Source organism: Tasmannia lanceolata, unplaced genomic scaffold (genome assembly GCF_043159265.1).
Source record: "Tasmannia lanceolata isolate RefF3 unplaced genomic scaffold, GAP_Taslan_0.1 ptg000007l, whole genome shotgun sequence".
Lineage (NCBI taxonomy): Eukaryota > Viridiplantae > Streptophyta > Magnoliopsida > Canellales > Winteraceae > Tasmannia > Tasmannia lanceolata.
In genome coordinates this window covers 14,195,069-14,215,501 of record NW_027518684.1, presented here as the reverse complement: position 1 = coordinate 14,215,501, position 20,433 = coordinate 14,195,069, and the positions used below count along the sequence as shown (strand labels likewise).

The following is a 20,433-nucleotide window of genomic DNA, read 5'->3' as shown; positions in this document are numbered from 1 at the left end:
ATGTTTTATTAATCGCACAACTCTCCCTGTCGATTACTATGATACTATCTAACTAAATGTTCCCCATGGAGTAATGCTAGAGAGACCGATAATAGGACCCAAAAGGGACAAGACAAATTAATGACGCGACATCATCACGAGTCACATGGCATTTTGTCATTACAGGTCCCCTGCTAGGTGGTACTCGCGGTCTCCGTATCATTTTCCTTCCCCAAAAAGGCTCTCAGCTGCTAATTAAAAAGGAAAAGACAAGGTGAGTTTGTGGAATTTAAAAATATGGTAGTGCTAAAATTAGTACCCAAGACAAAATGAGTTAGTGCAATTATTAAAACAGGGTAGTGCCAATATCCTTAGCCTTGTTCTATGTTGTTAAAGATTGGTGGTAAAAATAAGCTACAAAAAGGAAGAGTTCATACGAAGAACGCCTTATTCAACGTTACATGATCAGCGTCAATTTTTTGTTTTTGAAAGTGCATCAATATCCAGTACCAAACCCTATAAAATTATGAGTAAAGGGTTCCTGCACTTGGGGTGCAGATAGCTTATATGCGCTCGAGTGTAGAAAATAAGGGTGGGCCATATTTTGGGAATGATCCAGAGCATTCATTTGAAAGGCCCCATCATGGATGGTGTATACCAAAAATCAACTCCATTAGATCATCTTAGGGTGTCCATTTGTGAAGGAAAAAATTGACAAATATTGTTTGTCCACAAATCTGCCCATTTTTTTCCTCTACAAATGGAAGAGTTAGGATAATCCACCAAGACGGGGGACCGTAGCGATTTTTGGTATCTGTCTATTTTTTCCTCCACAAAAGGACACCCAAATATGATCTAATGGAGCTGATTTTTGGTACACACCTCATCCATGATGAGCCTCCCAAATGAATGCTTAGGATCACTCTCAAAATGTGGCCCCACCCTATTTTCTACATTCCAGCGCCCTCGAGTGTACGAACCCTTTCCTCTAGAATGAATGGAAAATATTTCTAAAATGTTTGGAAAGGAAAATATTTATAAAATTTCCTACTTTTTTTAAACATTTGAAAAGAGATCAGTTGAACCAGCCCTCTTCAATTATGACTTCGAGAGACCTCCAATTTATGATAATATCCCTCTAAATTAACCATTAGGAAAATAATTTCTCTCTAAATCGTGCAAAGAAAAATTTCTCATTCCATTTAGAAATTTTGTTCTTGCAATCCGAACAGTGAATACATCGTCATTTTAAAAGGCTACTGCTATCCGACTGTGCTGTTTTACACTGTTTAATTGGTTGCCCAGGGCTTTTCAGTGTGGTCCTTTACCTTTGTCGCAAATTTTGAAAGGGCCATGATAAATTCGCACCCCTTTAAAGGAGGGTATGCAGAAGACTTTAACGTTTTTCTAACGTCAAATCACATTAAAGTGGCGCGAATTATCCTACAGGGGGTGCGAATTTATCATTGGCCTTTTGAAATCAGCGGAGAAATGACTTTCCCAAAAAGTGTAGTGCGTGCTTTCCAGAAAGCTCTCATACAAAAGTCAGCAGCTAAATCAATTAAATTAATAAGACAAAATCTATTAAAAAGAAACCCTCTGGCTTCTATAACCTGCAAAAGTGAGCTGAGAAATGACTTTTAGAGAAATCGCCTAGCAAATCCCATTTTTCCGATTTTCCAATCTGCTAGAGGATTATGACCGGACACCGTCTGCAACCGGTTCGAGGGGCGACCCCAGTAAATTCATTTTAAACAAAGGGGAGTGAAAATATCATTTCTCGTTATGAAAGACACAAATATCCGGGCAAAGTTAATGGGACTGGGGCCCATCTTTGATAGGACACTGTCCATGAATCTAAAGACCAAATAAACCCTAGCAGTTGGATGAAAGAGAACCGATGGATCATTCCGATTAAGGGTTGTCAGTTTATTGAAAGTGAGTGGGCCCCAGTAACTATTTCATTTCTGAGATTGTCACATGAAAAATGAAGACCTGGAGACTACTAAATTTGGTAGTCTGAAGACCACTATACTATTTATCTAAAGACGTTGACATTTTCTCCACAGAATTACTTAAAAGCCAACCGTACTTCCCTCTGCACAGATGTGTAGAGAGAGAGAGAGAGAGAGAGAGAGAGCATTTTTCATAGGATCTCTGTAAGTGTTCTTTCATTTAAGTCTCTGCAATTTATCTGCATTCTCAGCCCTAATTTTAGTATCTCTCTTTAATTCTCTTTCATCATTACATTCCTTAGATTCATCTGAGTTGTCCTTACCTCTGAAGGATTTTTTTTTCCTCTAAAGGAATTTTTTTTTTTTGGGCATCCAGTAATACATTTGTATTGAGTCAATTTCCCATTTGACATGCATTCATGTGTTTGATGTTTTGATTTTGTTATCTTGGTTTTTGATTTTCTGGGAATTTGGTTGTGGTTAGCTCTTCTAATCTTGTTCTTGTCCTTGATTCCATTCTCTTTGTTTTCTTCTTGTTCTTGATAAGGATTAGGGTTTCATTGCTTCCAAGTTTATTCTAATTTAGTTGAAATCCTGCTTTTTGTTTTTGAAAATTAGACTGTTAGCTTTTTTGGCTGTTCTGTTTTTTTTTTTTTTTTTTTTCTGGTTTTTATTTAGGTTTATGGATGTAGGGTTTTCCCATTTTTAATTAAATTCGCCTTCCCCATTGTGAATTTTCTGAGAATTTCATTGTATTTTAGTTTTCTGCTTTTTCTGTTTTGTTTTCTTTCTTCTTCTTCTTTTTCTTTTTTACTTTCCTTATTTTCTTGTTTTCAATTGGGTTTGGCGATTGATTGCATCTGGTTTTGTTTTAAATGTAGGCGAATTCATCATTTTTACGTCCATGGTTTCATATTTTTCTGTTTTTTAAGCTTTCTTCGAATTGGTTTTAGTAAAGCTTTTTCTGCTATTTCTTGTTTTTCGTTGTTTTACTTGTTTTTTTAGCAGGGCTAGGGTTTAATTGCATTTGGGATTTTTCCAGCTGTGGACTTCTTCTTGCATCTGGGTTTGTCCCAGTTTCAGATACTTCATGCTGTTTCATTTCTCGTTCGAGCCATCAGAATTCATAGATTTTTTGTAAATTAGGTTTAGTTAGCATCCCTTCTCTGCTTGTTTTTTTTCCCTTTTTCATTCTATTCTTTTAGGTTTTCGAGGGAATGCAGTTCTCTTGTTTGGTGCTTATTTTGTGGGTAGAATTTGTCATAGGACAAACTGATTTAGATGCTCTACTGGAGTTCAAGAAAGGAATTGAGAAAGATGCTTCGGGACAGGTTTTTGGTTCCTGGAATGGCACTTCATTGAATTCTGATCAGTGTCCATACAACTGGTATGGGATTGAGTGTAGCGGTGATCATGTGACGTCAATCACATTGCAAGATTTGGGTTTGGAAGGAAGTGTCAACTTCTCTGCTCTTAGTGAGCTGAAAATGCTGCGCAATTTATCAGTCTCAAACAATCGTTTAACAGGAATTCTTTCGCCAGATGTAGGCTCAATTGGATCTCTTGAAATCTTGGATGTTTCGTGCAACTCCTTTCATGGATCAATACCTGTTGAGTTGACGAATTTGACGAATTTAGTTCATCTGAACCTGTCTTTGAATAATTTCAGTGGGCCGGTTCCGCCTGATTTGGCCAAGCTTCAACAGTTGAAGTATTTTGATTTGCGATCTAATGGTTTTTCTGGTGATATTGGGGGTATTCTTTTGCAATTGCAAATTCTGGTCTATGTAGATATCAGCTGTAACGGGTTTTCTGAATCACTTGATTTGGGCTTTAACAATTCTACCTTTGTTCCCTCTGTTCAATATTTAAATATCAGCCACAATGTGTTGGTTGGAGAGCTCTTTGCTAGCAGTATGCCTTTATTTGACAATTTGGTGGTGTTTGATGCCAGTAATAACCAGCTTACAGGCCAGATCCCTTCCTTTAATTTTATAGTTTCTCTTGAGATACTGCGGCTTGGTAGTAATCAGTTCTCAGGGTCTCTACCTGTAGCTCTCTTACAAGAAAGTTCAATGGTCTTGAGTGAACTTGATCTTAGTTGCAACCAGCTTGAAGGTAACTGATTTGACCGTTTTATTTTCTGTAATATATGTATTTATTGGGAATTTTGATTGCTGTTTCCTCTTTGTTATACATCCTATACGAATTCATTAAGAGGAAGAATAAAACTGGAATGCATTTGTCCTTGCCTCCTATATAAGAAAAATTAAATTGTATCACAGTGATATCTAGATACACATCTTCATCACTGAAACACTGACCACCAGCCCATGCCTAGCCAGTCCATGGAAAAACATTGAGACCTTCTGGAAGTTGTGGAATCTCATCAGGTTTGACTGCATTAACTGATGACTCTAGTAGGGCCTCCTTTGATCCATAAAGGCGGATGAAGTCCAAGCTGGCAATGAATCACGAGTCATGTCTCTGCCATTGTTGCGTTGAAAAAAAACAATTGGTATCTAATCTATATACTGGTAAATGATTGTGGAACTGTGACATCTAACATTAGAAGTTAGCTCTGTCTACTCTTGGCTGTCCAGGATTATGCTTCATCTTTGTTAAACATAATTTTGGACTACTGACCTATCATCCGAGCTAAAAAATTTCAACTATGGCTCCATATGAAGGCCATCAGAAACCTTGATGACATTTGTGTCACATAAATTATTTCAAAGTGATAGTAATTATGTTTCTAATGAGGACTTCCATTAAATGGCTTACTTGTCATAAAATTTGTATCAGTACAATATATGTTGTAGTTGGGTTGATCATGTATTTCAATTAAAAGGTGCCTTTTGTCACAACTAAATAGTCACGATTTCAATCAACCTATGAAGAATACACATTTTTTGTTGTTCGATGAACTCCTGTCTGGAAGCTTCTATAGTATGTACCCTATAAAGATTAAAACTGTGCAACAGATTTTAACTATTTGAGTCATAGGTGCATTATTAGCATATCAGTGTAATATCTTGGTTTAGATTTGTCATTGCTGCCATAATAGTAAAAATAGAAATGATATTGAAATCGAGTTGGGAACCGAATATGGAAGCAAAACTAGCACATGGACAATTATCTGGCTATATTTTAGCTTCTTTTTCTGCATTTTCACAAAATGGCAAAACCACCTCGTATTCTTCTGGAATTACACCTACCTCCTTTGTCCTTAGCGTGTGAGAGATCTTCTCTCCAACTTGGGTTTTCATGTAGGGGATACATGACTAGAGCAAACTTGAAAGGCATGAAGCGAAAGATGGAAAGTGGCTGGCCGTAGTAGCATGTGATTGTGGGACGTGAGAGAGTGCTCTTGTTTCATTCTGCTCACGCAAAACTCAAATCATAGATCAAAGCCCAGATCTCTACTGATATCTAAAAATTAAATCACATATTAGAATTCATGCTTGTGCAGACCCATATTTTAGAAATCTCTTTTTTAGAGATCAAAACCTTTGTTTTCGTGAAGCTGCTGCATGAAAATCAGGAGGGAGAAAAAAATTCTCTCCCTTTCTAATCCTAATTCATCCATTCTGTAGCTAAAACCCCATAGTTCAGAGGATCACTAAACTCAAAACTGCAAACAAAATATACCGTTTTAATGTAAGGAATAACGGATGGAAAGAATAAAAATCACTTTGTTTCCCTTTCTCCCATATCCAGAGCTCAAACCCCATCCTTTCTAAGTTTGTTTACCCAGAATCTCCTGTATAAAATTTTAGATGTACTTTGAATCGAAGATGAAAGAGGGAAAGTGTTCCTCTCGTCAAAACTCTATTAATAATCAGTTAAAACTCTATTAATAATCAGACTCCAAAATATGTTAACCCAGAATCTCCCATATCCTTCTCTGTAATTCTCTTTTTATGTGCTTAGTTTCTGTGCCAGATTCCTCTCTAATACCATCATCCCTGAGTTAAAAAACAAATCGATATTCTGAAGATAATGGTGACCTACTGTGATAATTGTTCCTACAACCTTCAAATGTCTTAGCTCTACAAAGAAAACTCCTAGGAAGCCTCTGTTAAGAGTTGGGAGATCTCTTACTCTTCGTCTTCTTCCTAATCCAAGTTAATTAAAGGTGTCAGATGTTATAAGCTAGTACCTAATATTGGGAAACAAATGAGGTGATCATCGGTGATGATGGAGGCGAGCGGTGGTGGTGACAAGGTGGTACACAATGCTGGAGAATGGCTATAACAGGAGATGGTGGTGGTGGCGGCGGCGAGGAGACTGAACAGGGACGATGGTGTTCGGTGAGCATAGTGATCGACACCACCAAGGTAAGGGGGAATGTGCGGACCAGCCCGATTGGAAGAAAATGGTTGAAGCCATTGTCGGTCACTCTATATCACATGGCGAGTGGGGATTCTTGATGCAAGAAAAGTTTGTGAAGAAGCTTAAAATTAAAGAAGATGGTTCGAGAGAAGAAGATGGTTGCTTGAGATCCAAAAGCAGGCTAGAGGGAAATAGACACATCACCGCTAATGCCAACAATGGGCACTATAGGGCTCTATTTGCCAAAAATTGGAAAGATCACTCATTGTGATTCATGGAGATATTTAATTGTTTTTTTTAAACTTTTATGTAAAGTTTCAGTAGGTATTGGTCGGCTCTATGTGTCATCTTATCCAGAAAGAGTCTAATTTTATAAGTTCTATAGTTTTGAGTTTATTTTTTGGGTTTTTTTCAACACGCAACACAGTTTCTATTTTATTTTAGGATGTTCTAAAATAGAAATTTGGCTTTGATCTAAGGTCTGAAATTGATTGTGTACCAATGGTTATTAAACTAAGGCTTTAAGGTATTTTGGGCATACACGCACATGTGCACTCTATCTCCAACTTGGTTGTGAAGATCCATTCGCTGTTTGTGTGATTGTCAAATTCTCTAGCAAGTTTTCTACTTTTGGTAGATTTGTAGGAAATTTCTCGCATCAAATTAGTGTCAGAGCAATTTTGATTCAAAATTGTTTGATGATTTGTGAGAGGTAGGGATAATCAAATTCCATGATAAATTGTTTGTAGAAGTTCCTCTAAACGAGAATCGTAGATGAGATGATTCTCTTACCAAATATCAAAGTGGATGAGTATGTGTTGATTCAAAAGACATCATCATCACCTCCAAAGATCATCAATTAAGAGGCATGGCAACAATCTAACAAGTTATAACTTGGAGGAAAATTATGTAACCTCATTATCGATAGAGGATCTAATGACAACATCACTCAAGAGAGATGTTAGACAAAGTACAATTTAAAGAAGAAAAGCATCATCAGCTGTACTGGATAGAATGATTCGTGGAGGGAGGCAAGTAGTTGATGCTACTCGTTGCTTAGTTTCGTTTTCTATTAGACTCAAGTATAAAGAGGAAGTGTGGTATGATATGGTTCTGCTGGATGCACATCAAATAATGCCCGGGAGATCATCTTTATATAATATGGATGTGGCTTATAGGGAAACAAGAAATACATATTATCTATGATGGAGATAATTAAGCTTTTGCCAATGAAGGAAGATTTATTTTTATTATTTTTTTCATTTGAATATTCCAATGAAGGAAGATTTTAGACTTTACTCTTTATAAGGAGGAGAGTTCTAGTCTTCATAATTTGCAAACCATAGTGAAAGAAAGTAAAGAATCGAGAATTGAACGTATATTTGATAATAATGATGATATTCAATCCATGTCGATTGACAAGCTTACAGTGTCCTTTCTCAAAAACATGAAGAATTGCTCTTAGAGAACAATGGAGAACATGAAGATCAGCTCTGAGAAATCAAAGGTGGTTGCATGCATGATAGTGATGAACAAGAAAATGTGGGAGTAATGAATGAGAATGGGAAAATGAATCTAAACGAAGTTTCAAGTGCTACCTTTGAAAATAGTTCTCTTGAAATGTAAATTGTTCCAAATCGAGTATGATTTTTGAAGAAATGGGATTCAAGAAAGGAAATTACATGTCTTTCATGAATTTTGATTTTTCACGATTAGAGGAGTTTGATGCAATCTCAAAACTATTCTTTGGTAAATCAAACTGAAACAATTGCAGCCATTTTTCTAGAATAATAGGAGATATCTCCTATATTTGGAAAGCAAGGAGGAGAATTGAATTTTTACAATTGAGTGACAGAGTAAAGCTTGAAGGAAAATTCAACATTGTTAGCTTCCTATTTATGCATGGTTGATGCAACCTTGAGTGATTAGCAACATTGTTACTTAAACTTTTCGAAGATTGGTTGATTATCATGAAACATGGAGGAAGTATGCAATCAAGGTCCATAGTTTTCGAAAAACTTGCCAGAGTTTGACCGACATAAGATGTTGATACTTGAAGTTGCAAATTTGAGGGCAAGTTTTCTCCAATATAGGGGAAACTTGTGTAAGCTAAGTTCATGAATAAATCCATAATTTAGAAAAGATGGTTCAAGAAAAGGAGGGTTGATCGAGATCTAAAAGCAGGCTGAAGAGGAATGAAAGCATCATGCCAATGTCAATAATGGGTTTGGCAAGCTTGGTCATTATGATTATGCAGAATTATTTTTGAATGGTATATGATTTGCAGATTATTTGTGATTTTTATTTAATATTTATGTAAAATTTCAGTAGGTTTTGGTAGGCTCTGTGATAAAAATGTGAATAGTGTTTATCTAGTAGCCAGTTTAAGTTTAGAAGTTCAACAGCTTTAGAAGTAATTTTTTTTTTGGTTTATGTGGCAGAAATATTTAGCATGTTTTCTATTTTGATTTTAGGATCGTCTAAAATTACCATTTAAAAAAAATAAAGGATCGTCTAAAAGTGATCTTATACCAATGATTAGGATTAAACTAGGTTTTATGGTGTTTTGGACATGTGTGTGTGTGTGTGAAGTTTTGTTGTACTTTTCAAGTTAATGAATAGTGATGAGTTTTTGTTTTTATAGTTTTCCTTAATTTGTTCTTGTGTTAATGAAATCTATTGCCGTTTTATCCCTCTCTAGCTTGTTTGTGAATATTTATTGGTTGTTTGTGTATTTGTTTTGTTCTCTAGAAAGTTTTCTAATTTTAGTGGATTTCCAGTGCTTGCATCAATTCTGTAGAAGGCATATTTCTCCATAATTTATGTATTTCCCTAGGATTATTTTTATCCATTCTGTTTTCACACCAAAAAACTATGTATCAAGGAAAGACTTCACATCAAACTTAGACAGTAGGGTAATTGAATATATAAATGATTGTGGTTAAGTTGCTGATAGAAATATATCCATGTGTAACATAACCTAGGCGGAATATGGAAATTGTGCTACCTTTATGATCAGATCAATTGGCTGATCTTGTTGGGGGAGATTCCCTCTGTGTTATTTGGTGATTGAGGGTTGCCAAACTGTCCCATGACTTGTGAGCTCTTTGAAGAAAAAAAAAGCTACCCATGAAGGATAACAGGTATATTAGATGGGATTGTGGACTTACATTGATACATTGCACATGAGAGTTTGATGCCCCAATGGTGTTTACAATGGGGTTTTAAATCTCTCTAGATACTCTAAAGCATGTTGGCTTTTCTTCTCATAGAGGTCACTTTAAGCACTTTCATTTGTGCTCTCTCTTGGAGGACTAAATGTTTTACGTATGTAGCTTTCCTATTTATGGATTATATTATCATTACTTTGTGCATGTGCATCACAACCTTCTCGCATAGTTCCTTCAGAATCTGGAAGTACTTAAGGCCATGCTTTATTACTTTTCTGTACTATTTTCAAATGGGTATTTTCCCAATACATTTTTTTTGAAGTAGTCGAAATTGTGTTAGAAAAAAGGGGCGAGCCCCAAAACTGGCGAGGTATTTTCCCAATACATTTTTTATCATTTGTTCTCCTTAATGCAGGTCCTATTGGAAGCATCACCTCTATGACTCTGCAAACACTGAATCTTTCCTCGAATAAACTGTCAGGTTCCTTGCCTGCAAAGGTAGGGCACTGCGCCTTCGTGGATTTGAGTAATAATATGCTTTCAGGGAACTTGTCCGTGCTTCAGAGTTGGGGAAATTATGTGGAAGCTATTCATCTAAGTTCAAACTCATTGACAGGAACTTTGCCAAATGAAACTTCTCAGTTCTTAAGGTTGACCTCTCTCGAAATATCGAACAACTCTTTACAGGGCGTTCTCCCACTTGTAATCGGGACATACCCAGAACTAAGTTCTATTGACCTTAGCCTCAACCAGCTAAATGGATTTCTCCCTCCAAGCTTGTTTACATCATTAAGATTGACCGAATTAAATCTTTCAGGCAACAGTTTTACTGGGCCCATCCCACTTCTGAACTCTCAGACAGCAATCTCGGCGTCTTCAGAAGTTCCTTTGCCTTCTCCCCAAAATATGAGCCTGGTATCTCTTGATCTTTCAAATAATTTATTAAGTGGTTCCTTGCCCGCAGAAATTGGTACCATGGATCAACTAAAGTTGCTCAACATTGAAAACAATAATATTTCAGGACAAATACCAAAAGAAATTGGTAAGCTCTACAATTTGGTATATCTTGACCTATCTAAAAACCATTTAGAAGGTATCATCCCTGATAACCTGCCAGCTGTTCTTAAAGATTTCAATGTCTCCTATAATGACCTCTCTGGCATTGTGCCTGAAAATCTTAGGAGGTTCCCTGATTCTTCATTTCATCCAGGAAATTCCTTGCTGATTTTCCCATCTGGTTCCCCCAAAAATGGTCCCTACATTATGTCGAGAAGGAAACAGGGTATGAAACCCGCAATCAGAGCTGCACTAATTGCAGGTTTTGTTGGTGGCGCTGTTCTGGTAACTCTCTTCTTCGTACTGATTTATTACAGGACACACACCCAAGAACATAGAAGAAGACAAAGTTCTACCAGAAATGTTAGAGGGAAAGATACCAATCAGGGGCCGCCACCTCTCCCTCATCATTTTGGACTTCAAAAAAGCGTAGACCCTTCTCCTTCTTTTAGCTTTTCTCAAGATTACTTACTCTCATCAGGAGTTAGGTCTGTGCCTGAGCACGGAGACATTTCATTGGTGGAATCGACGACCAAAAGTGGGACATCTGTAAAATCCCCCGCTAGTGGCAGTTCCATGCCCATGAATATAATAAAGTCTTCTCCGGTATCTCTCTTCTCTTCTTCACCCCTTTCTAGCGGTCCTCATTTGTCCGAGCACTCTGATGCACTCACGGTCTGTTCTCCAGATAGATTAGCCGGGGATCTCCATTTCTTTGACAGTTCATTTGTATTCACTGCCGAGGAACTTTCTCGTGCCCCTGCGGAAGTTCTTGGTCGAAGTTGTCACGGGACCTCCTATAAAGCTACACTTGACAGTGGACGTGTATTAACTGTGAAGTGGCTGAGGGAAGGCATTGTGAAAGGTAAGAAGGAATTTGCTAGGGAAGCAAAAAAGCTTGGGAATATCAGGCATCCAAACATAGTTTCTTTGAGGGGCTATTATTGGGGCCCAAAGGAACATGAGAAGCTGATCATATCTGATTATATCAACGCGGAATGTTTAGCACTCCATCTTTATGGTAAGATTTGCACCTGCTTTGTACTCTATTCATTTCAGGTTTTTTTTTATCATAGAATTTAGTTAGGATATTGGCTGTCTTTGTCCATTTAGTTTATATTACTCTTTTGATTGACATTTTATTTCCGATATAGTTCAAGTGATCCAAATGCTTTTCTTGTTCTGGTTGGAAATCTTATGCTCTCGTGATACCCATTATGCTCTGTAGAATATTTCCAACACTCACATGACGATGTTCCTGTAAGCTGATGCTCGGCAATGAAGAAATCATGGAAACGCACATTATGTAGCTTTATGATAAGGCAATTCATTTACCAAGATAGAGTGGTTTTCAGCCAGTGGCAATCTATAAGTGCATGTAGACTAATACCGCTGTAAAAATATATTGCAGTCACAACATATCCTAATTCCTAAGCAGTGACCATATCATCATAGAAATCAATTTCCACCTTAATTGGCTCTTCCTTTTTCTTCCTTGGTCAGCTAGAACTTTATTCTGGTCTGAAATTTGTCTTGATGAGTTTATAGAAAAAATGTGGACACTATCCAAAAATGAATATTTGACTGAATAAAAATAAAGTTCTTTCCAAAACCAGGGTTCGATAAACTCGAAACTTGTCTTGGACTCGATGAGTGCCCTGAGTCTGAATTTACTTGAAACGATTGTGTGGTTCGAGTACTTAATAATGGTTTTCATCAACTTCTTAAGTTTTATGAGTATCGAGTTGATTTTCTTGAGTAGTCGATCGGGTTATTTAGGGTTCTAAAATAACAAATTACCCTTTTATCTGAATGGGAGACTGAAAACGGCATTTTTATTTATTGTCTTTTCTTTTTTTAAATGGTTATTTATTTATTTATTATATTTTCTTTGAGAAAATCAAGTTAGAACACTCTTTCTTTTTTTAATGGAATATGGAATTATGGTTGATCTCACAGACTGCTGAAGAGTGTTCTCACAGACTACAGATTTTCAGATTTTCTTCGATACGAGACTGAAGAAAATCTGTAAATCTTGCATTCTTCTCGAAAAAGTTGCATATCGAACTGAGTTGATGAAGAGTGGCATACACAAACATCTCACAACCTAGGAAATCCAAGATAAATAACAGAAAAATACAAAACTACTCTCCAGAATCCTCTAACCCCTTATACACTTCAGCAAGCATGACGTAGGCTAACGTGCAAATATTTTTCTATAAATGTAATTATTAGACAGAAAACCACCTTTCTATAATGTAACACCATACAGATTTTCAATATAGTTGGTTTTAACTATCTTTATTTTTTCCCTTCTATTTTTTTTTTTTTAAGATTCTGAATTCATTCTAAATCTTATGTGATGAATCCAAGTCGATGCTAATCCACTGTAGCATTAACTTGTGCCAAAAAACAATATCGAAATAATGACATCATCTGTTTCTCTCAGTGCTTTGTGACTGAAGTTTCATGAGGAGACATCAGCATTTGATGCAATTGAACTTTCTATATTTCTCTGCAGATACCGAGCCAAGGAAATTCCCACCCTTATCTCCAAATCAACGGCTTAAAGTTGCAATAGATGTTGCTCGGTCTCTAAGATTCCTTCATACCGAAAGAGCTATTCCTCATGGCAACCTAAAATCAACAAACATTCTGTTAGAAGCCTCTGATCTGAATGCATTCCTAACTGATTACAGTCTTCACCGGATAATGAATCCTGCCGGCACAGCAGAACAGGTTCTCAATGCGGGGGCTCTAGGTTACCGACCCCCAGAATTTACAAGCACAAGTAAACCATGCCCGTCATTAAAGAGCGACATATATGCATTTGGTGTGATTTTGCTGGAACTCTTGACAGGAAAGAGTGCAGGTGAGATAGTCTCCGGGAACACTGGTGTGGTTGATCTCACAGACTGGGTGAGGTTACTGGCAAGTGAGAATCGTTCCATTGAGTGCTTTGACAGGTTGATTCCCGGAGTTGACAGTGTCGAAGGACCTCCTAAAGGACTGCAAGACATGCTACACGTGTCTCTAAGATGCATTCTTCCCGCATCCGAGAGACCCGATATCAGAACGATTTTTGAGGATCTCTCATCCATAGTATTATGACCGACCTCCGGCTCTGTACATCACCTGCTGACTATTCAAGAATTCTTTGAAGGTGGGTTGCAATTACTAACTATCTCTGAGACTAACATCATTTGTCTCTTCTTTATGTTCCTTTTATCTTGACCAGATTGAACTTCTCTTCGTCAACAAACTCTGTGGAAGCATTCAGGAATTAGTCTTGTCAATTGTAAGTATTTGAAAAGCAGAAATCCTGGATGAGTTCATCTGATTTTGTTTTGTTTTTTCTCTCTTTAGCTGGTTATTGGGTTTTTCTTGAGTTGGTCTAACCTTTTATAACTGATTCTTGATAATGATGTTTAGGAAATTTCTTGTAATAATCAAGAGAAGAAATAAATTTTCTTGATGGATTTGTTGTTTAGTTTCTCCCTTAAGTGGGTCTAGCATTTTATTTTCAAATCTCTCGACGGTGAAGAACGTTTGGAGTGAATGCAGCTGGTTTTAAAATGCAAGGGAACAAGTTTAAAAGTCATCCTTTATGGGTTCTCTTTCTGTATTTTTCTTGAACATATCTAAGCTTTATTTCCATTGGAGGCATTGCGTTATTGATAGAATAAATAGACAAAACTTTAAATACTGTTGAAGAACTAGAAAAGATATGTGAAAACCTTTAGAAATTCCCAGAAGCAATTCAGAGCTTTCAAATATGTTATTTTAAAGCGTTACCCAAAATCCTAGTCTTTTAATTGAAGCCCAAAGTTTTAAAAAAACCTAGGGTTTTGATTTGGGAAGATCATACTAGTTAGGTGACTACTAACTAGTATAAGTTGGCTTGCTTTCCCAAAATCTAATCTCTTCAAAAATAGTTTAGAGATCTTTAAAAGTTATCACTCAAGTTTTTATTTTCATTAATTATGCATGAATACTATAGCATAACATGGTGAAATTCCTCTATTACTTTCTACTCACACACAAAAGTACAAAACCTCTCCCATTTTAAAATTTGGATGAATCTAACGTCTGACTATGTTTGGAGCCGCTTTGTGGGCCAGCTTATGGATCGAAAAATTGACCTATCAATCAATAATTTGACACTTCGATCAACAGGAATGGGCATTGGTCGATTCTATGCTTGCACCGTATTTTAAGGGAAATGATATCAGCACACCAACTTTTTGTATCCGGCGCGCTCTAACTTTTTTTTTTCTTTTTTAATTGGCTTGTAAGTAAGGGTGTCAATTTTGGCTTGGGCTCGGAAGCTCGCTCGAGCTCGGCTCGAACCTTAACGAGCCGAGCCGAGCCTACTTAACGAGCCGAGCCCTATTTAGGCTCGGCTCGTTAAGGCTCGTTAAGAATTTAATATATTTAAATATATATATTATATATTAATATATATTATATATTAATATATACATTAAAAGGGTTGTCCAGGGAGTGAAAGGGAGCGGGGGGCAAAATATGTCACTTCATTTTTGGAACCCCATTTGTTACTAGGACCACCCCCCATAGTGTAAAAAAAGTAGTCAAATTACACTAGTAGGGCTGTCCAGGGAAGATGAGGGGTGCGAACTTAATATAACCCGAGCTCGGTAAGGCAGGCTCGCCGCTAGCGGGGCCGAGCCTGACCGAGCCGAGCCGAGCCGGCTCGTTTACACCCCTACTTGTAAGAGTTTTTTTTAAAACCGTAGTGACCTTTTGACAGCTTTTTAAATAATAGATGACAAGATAGGTGAGTGCATATATCAAAACATAGTTGTGTTGATATCATTTCCCTATTTTAATCTTCATTTTCATGTTTCTTTGATTGTTTTCTACATTTTAACCCATTCTCGTGTTAGATTAGCCCATATTTTTATGTCATCGATATTATTTTCCGTTCATCTTTTAAAGGTGTGTTTTCTTTCTCTCTCTTCCCTCTCTATATTGGTAATCCCCGTGCTCTTTAAGTCTATGCCGCGCAATCAAACACTAACACTACTTACCGGTATTCTCCGGCAAATCCAATGCTTGTTTCCTCCCTCTTGACTACTTATTCCAGTGTGTTTTCAGAATCTATGCCACACTTCCAAACAGAGTTGACCACCACAACGGATTCTACCAAAGAGATAGAAAAGTACTTTTTATTTAATTTACTAACTCGCACAGAGTGTTTTTTCTCTGATCACTCCTTAGTCCCAACAGTGGCGGAGCCAGGATTTATTTATAAGGGGGGCAGGCTTATACATTAGTGGGCAGGCTTCAAATTTTAAAGGGCGCTGGGCCCAATTGAATTGGGACTATTTAAGGATTTTGGCCCAACTCTACAGGGGCCCTTATGCTACATTAGGGCCGGCAATTTCACCCTGAAAAGCGGCCCCGCTTGGGGAGGGGATTCCCCGATTTGAGTGGGGAAGGGGAAGGATATTTAAAAAATTCCCCAGTGCGGGGAAGGGGATGGAGTTGGCTCCGCCCCGCCCCACTTGGGAGGGGATTCCCCGATTTGAGTGGAGAAGGGGAAGGGGAAGGGGATTTAAAAAATTCCCCGGCGCGGGGAAGGGGATGGAGTTGGCTCCGCCCCACCCCGCCCCGTCCCACATTAATGCCATTTTTTTCTTGTATTTTTTTAAGTGTATTTTTTTTTTTGGGAAAACTACTAGAAACCCCTTGGATCAAAACATATCTACAAGATTCCCCCAAAATTTTCATAATTTCCATTAGTACAGCTTTGCCCCTAAAATAGCTTTTTATGTTTTCTTTTACCCATAATCCATTGGGCATTGTCCCTCATTATATTAGTATATTACCCTTAGAATTCCCTAAAATCTCTCCATCGAACCATCACTCTAAGGCAACATTAAATTCTTTGAAAATCTCCCTCCCCCAAATAAAGGTAACATCTCTCTGATGAGTGATGAGATTTTATATGGTGTACACTCGTAAATTCCATTATTTTTCAAAAAGTAGTGTATGGGCTACACCATAGGATGATCCAAACCGTCCATTTGATAGGCTACAATTTAAAAGTACTTTACATGCCACACCATAGATCATCCAAACCGTCCATTTGATGGGCCACAACGTAAATAGATTGCGGCCCAAAAATCATTTCCATAGGATGATTGCAACCCTCCGATCTATAGAAGGTACCATAATATGCAATTCCTCTATAGATCAGAAGGTTGGGATTATCCTATGGAAATGATTTTTGGGCCACAACCTATTTACGTTGTGGCCCATCAAATGGACAGTTTGGATTATCCTACAATGTGCCCATCAAGTGGAAGGTTTGGATCATCCTTTGCCTATGGTAGTATGGTGTGCCCATCAAATGGACGGTTTGGATCTTCCTATGGTGTGGCACGTACAGTACTTTTTGGCAAGTGGGATTGGGATTTAGGGATCTGCTAGGGACTATTGATCAATTAAATGAATCTGAGAGCAACCACATTTGTCCCCATGTTAATAAAATGAATAAGACAAAAACTTAGCCTATGTGGGTTGTGTGGCTACTCTCACATGCAACAGCCAAGCCGCAACATGCCTGAAGTGATTGTCCTTAGCAAATCTTTAGTTTTAAACCTAACATTTAACAAAGTAAAGTGAGAAAGTAAAGTGATTGTCCCCGAAGGATGCGGGGCGGGGAAGGGGAGGGGATGGGGATGGGGATTAGATATTCCCCGTGGGGAGGGGAAGGGGAGGGGGGAAATTCCCCGCAGAGGGGAAGGAGTAGGGGACCCCAACATCCGGCCCCGACCCGCCCCGTTGCCAGCCCTATGCTACATGTACCTCTGCCGAGTCCTAAGTCCTAAATCATGCCCGATGAGCCTAACCAGGAAAAAATAATAATAATAAAAAATAAAAATCATGCCGTGTGAAGCCTCTCCTTCTCTTAACCTTCATATGTCTCGCTCACCTTCCCAAATTAAGTTTCTGTCCTTTTTTTTGTTAAGAATTTCAAAGAAAAAGACCACGCGGCAATAACAAGCTGTCGAAATCCTTCTATTAAATTAACAGCAAAAACATAAGGAAATGATACATTCCTCCCCTTTTCTTCACCGGGCCACTCGCTTGTAGTGTAAAAAGGAGTCGTCATAAACACACTGAACCGGGGTGGCCCGGGGAAGAAAATGGGTCGAGTATATCTCTTCCCGAAACAAAGGGAGATGATAAATTCGCACCCCATGTAAGATTATTCGCACCACATTAGTGTGCATTGACGTCAAAAAGCCTCAAAAAGGGTGGATAACGTCACTAACGTGAACAGAGTCTTAACGTTTTTTTGACGTCAAGGGGTGCGAATTGATCATCACCCGAAACAAAATGGCATGACGTGGAAATAACAGGTGAGAGCGAAATGAGTAAGAAACGCGGTCCCGTATTTGTTTCGCTTGCCTCCACCAGCTGGGGACCGCGTGGGTCCCACCTTATTTGACAGTCCGCGTGGGTCCCACCAAAATATTAGACGAGTAAAAATCTCTAGTATTTAACTTCTCCCACGACCGTTCCAACCCCAAAAGTGAGAGAAGTAGGCAGCCACTTACTCCTCTGCAATAAACCAAAGGCCAAACTAGAGAGAGAGAGAGAGAGAGAGAGGGAGATTCCTTCAATTCCAGCAGTTTGATTGAGAAGAGAAGAATTTAATTGCAGTCTTTTGTCTTTGAAGGTTTGTGATTTCTTCTTATTGATGTGAGTAGAATCGAGTTTTCATGATCGGATTTTTTTATTTTCTTGTGTTTTATTTTTCCTTATGTTTGGTTGCACCGGGGGTATAAAATCTCAGTTCTTCCATTGGATTTCAGCAACTAGAGTTTAAACATGCAAGTCTCCAATTTTCTTATGGATAATATTAATTGGCACCACTTTAGGATAATTCACACCCCTGTAAAGGAGGATATGTGGCAGACTTTAACGTTTTTTTGACGTTAAAGGGGAGCGAATTATCCTACAGGGGGTGTGAATTTATCATCACCCATTTCTTATTCATTCATGCAAGTCCTCGCGCGGGTCTTATGCAAACACTTTTTTTTTTTTTTTTTACCTTTTCTTTTCTCAATTGGATTTTGTAAATTAGCGGAGGAAAACATTTTCCATATTCTAACATAAACATATCTACATATTTTACAGGCTTTGCGGCGAGAAAAAAGAAAAAAAATCAACACACATTAATTTTCGGCAATGGCAGAAAGAATCCATCCAACCACCACCTCCCCCTTCTCCGCCACCGGAACCAGCCGGAATCCACCACAAAAGTTCATCCCTACGCCGGGAAATTACGTCATCCAAATCCCCAAAGACCAGATCTACCGTCTCCCCCCGCCGGAAAACCGCCACCGTCACAAATCCAGCCACCGGAAATCCCGCTGCTGTTGTTGTCTCTCATGGATCTGTTGCCTCCTCTTCCTAATCCTCCTCCTAATCGCCATTGCCGCCGCCGCCTTCTACCTCGTTGTCAGGCCAAAAATCCCCAATTACTCCGTCGAAACCCTCTCCGTCAAAGGCTTCAATCTCACCTCAACCGATCTGACACTCTCTCCGGAATTTGACGTCACCGTTAAGGCCAATAACCCTAACAAAAACATCGGCATTTACTACGTGGATGGAAGTTCCGTTACCGTTTCTTATTCTAACGTGGTTTTGTGTAACGGCGTTTTGCCGACGTTCTATCAGGGAACTAAGAATGTGACGGTTTTTAAGGCGGTGTTAACGGGATCGGGAATCCGTTTGTCTAGTGTCGTTCGCTCGACGTTGGTGGGGGAACAGAGGAGAGGGAGGATTCCGTTGGATTTGGATCTGGATGTTCCTGTTAGAATTAAGGTCGGTGCCGTTAAGACTTGGACGGTTACCGTTAAGGTTCGCTGTGATCTTACCGTGGATAAGCTAACGGCGAATTCTAAGATTGTTTCGAAGGTCTGTAAAGTTAAGGTAAATCTTTGACTGGGTTTTGTTATGCTTTGTTATACTCAATTTAATGATATATACGGAGAAAGAATGTGAGTCAAACCCATTATTAAAACATGGTCGTGCGGATATAAGTAGTATTTATTTATTTGATGTTTCATTAGAAAAGAATGAAAATATACATGTAAGGAGATGTTTGAATCAATTGTGTGGTTAATTGCAGATGTATGGGTTGAGTAGACGTTGGTAAAAAATAATGTGCATGCAATGGCACCCTAACAATCTTCCTTGTGGTAACAAAAATGGTTGAAAACAAAAAAATACTCTCATCTCTGGGTTAAATTTTGAAACAAATGAGACCAACATTGCTGCTACAAGTATCACAATCTCTCACTTTTGCAAACTACATAAACCCTAGCCTCTGTGGAGGAAACCCTAGATCGAGAGAGGGAGCACCCCGAAGAGGAGGAGGAGCGAGAAAGGGAGTGATCCGAGGAAGAATCATTGCCAAAAGGAACTTAGATTGAGGAATGGCATTGATCTGGTCTTAGAGTATATGTTTTTCCATAAAAACTGAAAGAATACTGGATTCGTGTGGAGGAAGCGAAGGTTCTCCTTTTTGTTCCATTCTTCGCCAGGTTCCTGGCGATCTTGTTTGCCTCATCAGAATCGTCTCCTTGTAAGCTTTCCAACGGGAGCAACCACGCTCGATTCCAAACTAAATGGCATGTGCGCAATGCTTCAAGCTTATCTCTCACCGACTATCTTTCTCTCCACACAGTTCTCACAATTACTCTGTATTGATCAGCACATTGTCATTTTATCAAAATGTGACAATAAAATCAATTTTTTTTTAAAATGTCAATGATATTTGTGACATAGGCTGTTATGATGGACCTTTAGTGATTTTAATCCTTAAAAAGAAACTTAGCATCTTATTGGGAGTCTTTCAAAGCTTATGATTGTGATCTTGATGGATTAGAGTATCCCTG

At 38.3% G+C, this 20,433-nt stretch overlaps 1 protein-coding gene and 1 pseudogene across 4 annotated transcripts; both read left to right on the top strand.

Moving 5' to 3' along the window:
• Positions 1-2,611: 2,611 nt before the first annotated feature.
• Positions 2,612-13,974, top strand: LOC143882016 (Leucine-rich repeat protein kinase family protein). 2 transcript variants are annotated; one of them, XM_077385393.1, is made up of 4 exons: positions 2,612-4,052; positions 9,855-10,481; positions 10,650-11,516; positions 13,017-13,974. In XM_077385393.1, the coding sequence occupies exons 1-4, from the start codon at positions 3,152-3,154 to the stop codon at positions 13,604-13,606; spliced, it is 2,985 nt and encodes a 994-aa protein (XP_077241508.1). In that variant the 5' UTR covers positions 2,612-3,151; the 3' UTR covers positions 13,607-13,974. The 2 variants fall into 2 exon arrangements, with proteins under 2 accessions (XP_077241508.1, XP_077241507.1); XM_077385392.1 differs by having other exon boundaries at positions 9,855-11,516.
• Positions 13,975-18,138: 4,164 nt separating this feature from the next.
• LOC143882020 (NDR1/HIN1-like protein 13 pseudogene) lies at positions 18,139-19,663 on the top strand (annotated as a pseudogene). 2 transcript variants are annotated; one of them, XR_013252074.1, is made up of 2 exons: positions 18,139-18,206; positions 18,668-19,663. The product of XR_013252074.1 is annotated as an NDR1/HIN1-like protein 13 pseudogene, transcript variant X1 (transcript). The 2 variants fall into 2 exon arrangements; XR_013252075.1 differs by having other exon boundaries at positions 18,155-18,229.
• Positions 19,664-20,433: the final 770 nt, after the last annotated feature.